This window comes from Lissotriton vulgaris, unplaced genomic scaffold, assembly GCF_964263255.1.
Source record: "Lissotriton vulgaris unplaced genomic scaffold, aLisVul1.2 SCAFFOLD_690, whole genome shotgun sequence".
NCBI classification, from domain to species: Eukaryota; Metazoa; Chordata; class Amphibia; order Caudata; family Salamandridae; genus Lissotriton; species Lissotriton vulgaris.
In genome coordinates, this window is record NW_028248208.1 from 905,093 (window position 1) to 911,525 (window position 6,433).

Sequence of the window (6,433 nt, forward strand, 5' to 3'; positions counted from 1 at the left end):
GCGATCTACCACAGGTGATGGATGTTCTAGACGTTTTTGGTAGGACTTCTGGACTGAGGCTAAATTGGACCAAATCCAACTTATATTCAATGTGCAAACTCACAACTTAGAACAGGAAGTGCTGCCCCAATTAGCACTGGGGTGGCACCCTGACATTTTCAGGTATTTAGGGGTGAACGTACCACACCGATGATGAACTTATACAGGGCAATTTAGGTGATGTCCAATGTTAGCAGCTCCCTGTCGTTTTGGGGCTCCCTGCCACTATCGACCCATGGGTAGAGTGGAAGTTGCAAAAATGCTGTTAATACATTTATACTGATTTTCGACACCTCTAGTTTACCCGCCTCGGCGCTTCTGCAGGACATTGGACTCTGTTTCTGTTCTTATGGACTTAATCTGGGGAGCGGGCCACAAGAGAGTCGTGCTTCGCAAACTATACTCTACCTTGGAAGGGAATGGGGGGATGTACATATAAAAGACAAATAAAGAACTACAAACCACTGTGTGACTTGGAAGACGATTATTTCTCAATACAGCCCTTGATTGTGATCTTGTTACAGTTCTCACATTATCCTCCGCACTAGAAAAGATGGGAGCATGGTGCGTAGGTAGAGCAAAACAGTGGAAGTCACACATTTCAATACAGTTTATTAAAAATGGACAAAGAACTTTAAGATTCAAACCACGTTTAGATCAAAAAGAAAATTTAATAATTATTCAGAAGCAAAATCTAAAGGTGGGCTGTGATGTAAGGATCATTAATTAGCAAAAACAACTGTCAAAACAAAACAAAAAGGTAAATGAATAAAAAACAAGCAGATCCACGGAATCAATCAGGAAGTCACCTACAAAATTGTAGTTGACTTCGGCAGCTATGCTCGAGAGGGCAAAGATAAGTTTAGTCTCTGGTGATGATTAACACTGGAATTTGATGCGAGGTTTTTGGCTGAATCAGTCTCAGAAGGTGATGAGCTGCACAGAAGTGGCTTGAAGTGCAAAATTCCCACAGAGTAGAGTTGGGTCATCAAGTTGAACCTGAATCCACGGCAATCAAAATGTGTGAAACTTCAAGCAATTACAACAGCTGCAAAGTCTTTGGAGCTTCCAAGTTATGTAGATGGTTCAAGGTTGATGATAAGAGCCAAAGCATGGAACGTGGCAGGCCTGAGGCATGGTTAAAGGGATAGCAGGTTCCATTTGAAACAAAAAGAAGATGGAAAGAGGCCACTCGTGTGGATCTTTGTAATACGAGGCCATGTCCCATTAGAACAGAAATCATTAGGACTATTTAGGGTGGGGCCACGAATGGTTCGCATATGGTTGGCCTTGTCTTTAGTGGCACGGAGAATAGAAAATGATGTGGCGGGATGTTGCCAAGATTAACTACCAGTCCACCCATCACTTTTAGTTTTTCTCAATGATCAGCCCTACGTGGTACAGACATGAACAGATATTGGTCCCATAGAGACCTACGACAAAGGGACTTCTGCTGCAGCCCCCTGGTGAGGCTCGTTAACACTGGAAACAGTTTGAAGTTACTTGCATTCCAGATCCTAGCAGCGTGGCCTCAAAGTTCAGGATCGAATGGCCTTTGTGGGTCAGAGCCACTGCATATAAACACTCAGGGAACAAAACACACTGAATGGAATGAGGCCACAAATAGTTACAAAAGAATGAGGTTAATTCAAGCATTTCCATCCCTCGCTGTGCGCTGTTCTCAGTAGACAGTTTGTTGGACAATCAATGGATTGATGTCTTTGTGGCTGCTTCATGTAAATGTTTTGCGATGCTGAAAGCTCCTCCTCAGGGTTGACAGTGAGCACCTTTTATTCTCCCACATTGTCTCTCTTATGTGGAAAGTTACATTTACAGCTGAGGTTTTTGTCACATTGAGAGCACGGGTCATTTTCTTTCACGTTGTGGGTTCTCTCTTGTTGAATGAAACTGAATCTCCAGCAGACCCTTCCCTGGCATTTAGAACAATTACAAGGATTTTTCCAGGTAAGTTCTCACAGGTTGAGTGGGACTAGATTTCCGACTGAAACTTTTCCAGCATTCAGAGAGCTAAGAAAGTTTTTCCCCAGTGTGAGTTCTCTCATGTCTAGTGAGAGTTGTTTTCAATCTGAAGCTTTTGTGGCATTCAGGGCACTGATATGGTTTATGCCCAGTGTGGGTCCTTTCATGCACAGTAAGGTTGGATTTCTGACCAAAGCTTTTTTGGCATTCAGAGCACTGATACTGTTTGAGCCCAGTATGGATTCTCTCATGTAGAGTTAAACCGGATTTGTGATAGAAACCTTTTTGGCATTCAGAACACTGATACCGTTTATGCCCAGTGTGGGTTGTTTCATGTACAGTAAGGTTGTATTTCTGACTGAAGCTTTTACAGCATTCAGAGCACTGATAAGGTTTTTGTCCAGTGTGGGTCCTTTCATGTGCAGTAAGGCTGGATTTATGACTGAAGCTTTTACAGCATTCAGAGCACTGATAAGGTTTTTGCCCAGTGTGAGTTCTCTCATGGTGAGTGAGAGTTATTTTCCGACTGAAGCTTTTCTGGCATTCAGAGCACTGATAGGGTTTGAGCCCAGTATGGATTCTCTCATGTTGAGTTAAACCGGATTTGTGATAGAAACCTTTTTGGCATTCAGAACACTGATACGGTTTCTGCCCAGTGTGGGTTCTTTCATGTGCAGTAAGGATGTATTTTTGACTGAAGCTTTTATAGCATTCAGAGCATTGATAAGGTTTTTGTCCAGTGTGGGTCCTTTCATGTACAGTAAGGCTGGCTTTATGACTGAAGCTTTTATAGCATTCAGAGCACTGATAAGGTTTTTGTCCAGTGTGGGTTCTTTCATGTGCAGTAAGTCTGGATTTACGATTGAAGCTTTTCTGGCACTCAGAGCACTGATAAGGTTTTTGGCCAGTGTGAGTTCCCTGATGGTGAATCAGACTGCAACTAAAACTGAAGCTTTTTTGGCATGTGGAGCACTGATACGGTTTATGCCCAGTGTGGGTTCTTTCATGTGAAGTGAGATTGGATTTGGTACTGAAGCTTTTACAGCATTCAGAGCACTGATACGGTTTAAGCCCAGTGTGGGTTCTTTCATGTACCGTAAGGCTGGATTTGTGATTGAAGACTTTCTGGCATTCGGGACACTGATAGGGTTTTCGTCCAACGATAGTTTTCTCATGTTTAGTGAGGTGGGATTGATGACTAAAGCTGTTGTCACATTGATTGCTCTTATTAGAGTTGTTTGTTTCTCCAAGTTGGGTTTGTTCCTGTGTACATGCCATCTTAAGACTAAATTTGATTTCAGATTGTGTACTTGTTTATGTTACAACTCAGCATTAACTTCTAAAATACATTTCAGATGCTCTTCTTAACATATGTATTTTAACTAATTATAGTTTTTACCTGGAGATCATTTTCCTACCTTTAAAGGCACCTATCTAACTTGTCTTATTAACTTTCACTGAGGAGCCCCTTGTATTGATTAAGAGACCTCTCATGGATTCATTTTCTCCAAGTTATGCCTGGGTGAATTCTCTCAAGTTTAATTATTCTCATTTAGTGATTTTAGTTTATCACATTTGATTTAGGAGTTTTAAAAGCACTGATAAGGTCTTTGGGCTTTAGTGTTTGACTGTTAGGTATGTTTTTTCATACAAGTAATGACAGATGCTTAGGGCATGCCAGGGTGGGTTATGAATTATCAATAGCGTAACACTGGTCCCTTTTATACTTTCTGTTAGTATATGCTTTTTTGCTCAGTGACTAAGACAGGTACATGATCCACTTTGGAGTTACAGGACCCTTTGAAAACACTGGGATCAACCTCAAGAGACAGAGTTGGTGGGGGAAAATCTTCCTATATTGGAAATGGTAAGCCAGCATCTTTGGTGAATTGACATCTGAGAAAGCGTATTTACAATGACTTTCTTTTAAACAACCTTTTCTCTCCTCTCATCTTCAGGAGACAGAGACAAAAGCTTGCTCTTGTAAACCGAGGATATTAGTCTTTTTGACGGTTCTGTCACATCACAACACGTCTACGGATGCTGATCTGTTGTGGAGGGTTTGCGTCTCCAAAGAATTTCTCATAAACCATCAAACAGAATTTACAACACTGAGTATTCCCATGCGCACTGCGTGGGCATCAATTGTGGCCAATGTTCTCCTCAATCTCAGTTACTGACACTTGCTAAACATTTATGGTCATTTTCCTTTAGGGATTTGACAACTTTCACATTCACCAGTTTCTTCCGCTCCAACATCCTCACCATTCCTGGTACATAGAATGTGTTTCTTCTCAAGAGCTCAAGAATGTTTTTAACTTTCCTTGTGTTTCTCTAAATTTAAACCTTCTTTTTTCTGTTCATGCTTCAGTCACCTGTAGAAACGGAGTCAGAAATTGTAAATGAACACAAAGAAAAAATATTTATGACCTTATACTTTGCACAAAGAATATATTGACAAAAACAAGCCAGGAAATCAGTTGAGTATCATTTCTGATAGTCGTGAAACAGCTCGGGACACTGTAAATCGGGAGCTTCGGATCACTGGAGCTCATGGATGTGAGAGAAAACGTAATTACTATTTAAGAAAGAAACACAAGTTGCACATATATTGTGACACAGATTCTCAGCAGCAGCCAACACTATCAAGTTACAATTTCTGTGGCAAAGGCTGGCATCACAATGAGATATTTGTAATACTTTTAATGAATTATCTCCTGTCCACCTAGACTGTTAATCTATTCCTTTTTCCAGTGCTCTAGGAAGGGACATTTTATTGAAGAAAGGAATTAGCTTTGTTGTAATCACTTCTTTAAATGCCACTGTAGGCTGACGCTGTGTCCAGTTAGCTCAGTGGAATTCACTATTTAAAATTGTGCGGATGATAAGGACTTACTTGGTGCCCAGAACTCATCACACTCCTCCGACAGGACCCAGGCACTGCAACACCTGAAAAAGAGAAAAAAACAGCACAACAGTAAATGAAAAAAAAAGGGTCTAGAAAAGAAAAACACAAAACAGAAGAAAGAGATAAAAGGCTATCTTCCACTCTCACCACATGTTCCTGCGCAGGAAACTGTGCAGCAGATGCTTGTAAACCCATAAGTTACTTCTAAAGACAGTGCCCCCAAGGTCAGCACTAGGTGCAGCTCCACCGGTTGCATCACCCTAAAGCAAGCCTTGTGTGCATGTGTCTTCACACACATATACTGTGTCTTTTGCTTGTAGTAGATAAGACAGAAAAGGATAGTTTAGGAGGACATAAAGAGATGGAAGTTAGATCAAGAGAGAAAAGACGCCGAAAGAACAGTCAGAGGGGGGAGAGTATCACGTGGTGTAGAGGAGGAGACAAATGTGCCAATAGTTAAGGAACTGCTGGGCAAAACCAACCTAAAAAGGAATCGGACCTGCACTACACCCCCAACATTTCCAGGAGGAATATGGCTCCATCATATTATTATCAGAAGTTTGATAACAACAAGAATAGTGCACAGAGGGAGTCAAATGTTGAAGCTGAAGAGACAAAAACAAAACAGAGATCAAGAAAGAGAATAGAGAAAGAAGAAACCGGGGAAGAGGAAACTTAAGAGTTATAGGAATCTTTACCTGACAGTTATATTATATTTTGTTCCTCCAAGGGTGGCAGCCACGCTGCACTGCCTGGTCATCCTGGAATACCTTGAAAGGAATTAAAGAAATAGTTTTGCATCAGACGACTATCACACTTCATCACATTTTACAAATAACCGTCCTGAACTTACAACACAAAAGAATCTCTTGTTCTCAGGAGGCCATTGCGAAGCAAATATGGGTATGAATAAATACTTTTTTGGTTCACCAAGAACCATGATCCCTTGCTAGAAAAGGTCTCTGTGAATATGGAGTGCACCCACAGTCTCAGAGAACAAACCCCAACAACACAGTCCACTTCTTCATAACCCCCATCTTTCCATTTACAGACCATGAAACTTGCAAATCAAAACAATCTGGTTTGCAAAGGTATGTTAAAGTCCTTGAACATAATTCTGTCCACACTTCATAAATCAACCAGACTCTTATATTTATACAAACCATGCTCTCTGAGCAACTGCAATTCAAGGTCAAACTGATGCAGAGTTTGAATGCCAAGCAATGGAAGTAACAAAGCATCAATGGGTTGGCGCTTTTTATCTATAACTTATCTGAAGGGATGATGCGGAGGGTCAGCATAAATAAATCCTTCACGAGACAAAGCTTGGAACATTGAAATGTTTAGATCTCCATTGAAGACAACAAAGCAGCAGCAGCCTATACAACCTGATATAGGCCCGCTGCTCTCAACATTACAATGTCCTAATACACAGCCTCTCTCTCTATGGATTGGACAGGAGAAGGCAGAAGATAGAGCCTGCAGCAGGGCACACAGGAGCCTCCC

General features: G+C 41.2%; 2 protein-coding genes across 2 annotated transcripts in view; both read right to left on the reverse strand.

Annotated features, from left to right (window-relative positions):
- The window catches only part of LOC147664883 (uncharacterized), a 44,045-nt gene extending 38,350 nt beyond the window's left edge, over positions 1-5,695 (reverse strand). The window contains exons 1-2 of the mRNA XM_086949925.1: positions 5,626-5,695; positions 4,916-4,968 (exon numbers count right to left, since the gene is read on the reverse strand). The gene's annotated coding sequence lies outside the window, so the exon portion shown is untranslated. The remainder of the gene's footprint in view (positions 1-4,915; positions 4,969-5,625) is intronic.
- Positions 824-5,700, reverse strand: LOC147664884 (uncharacterized). The gene is made up of 3 exons (XM_086949926.1): positions 5,626-5,700; positions 4,916-4,968; positions 824-4,394 (listed from the first exon to the last, which is right to left on the reverse strand). The coding sequence occupies exon 3, from the start codon at positions 3,295-3,297 to the stop codon at positions 2,068-2,070; it is 1,230 nt and encodes a 409-aa protein (XP_086806052.1). The 5' UTR covers positions 3,298-4,394; positions 4,916-4,968; positions 5,626-5,700; the 3' UTR covers positions 824-2,067.
- Positions 5,701-6,433: the final 733 nt, after the last annotated feature.

What these genes read in the sequence shown, in the direction of transcription:
- LOC147664884 (XM_086949926.1), bottom strand. Translation starts at nt 3,297, where the DNA reads ATGGCATGTACACAGGAACAAACCCAACTTGGAGAAACAAACAACTCT.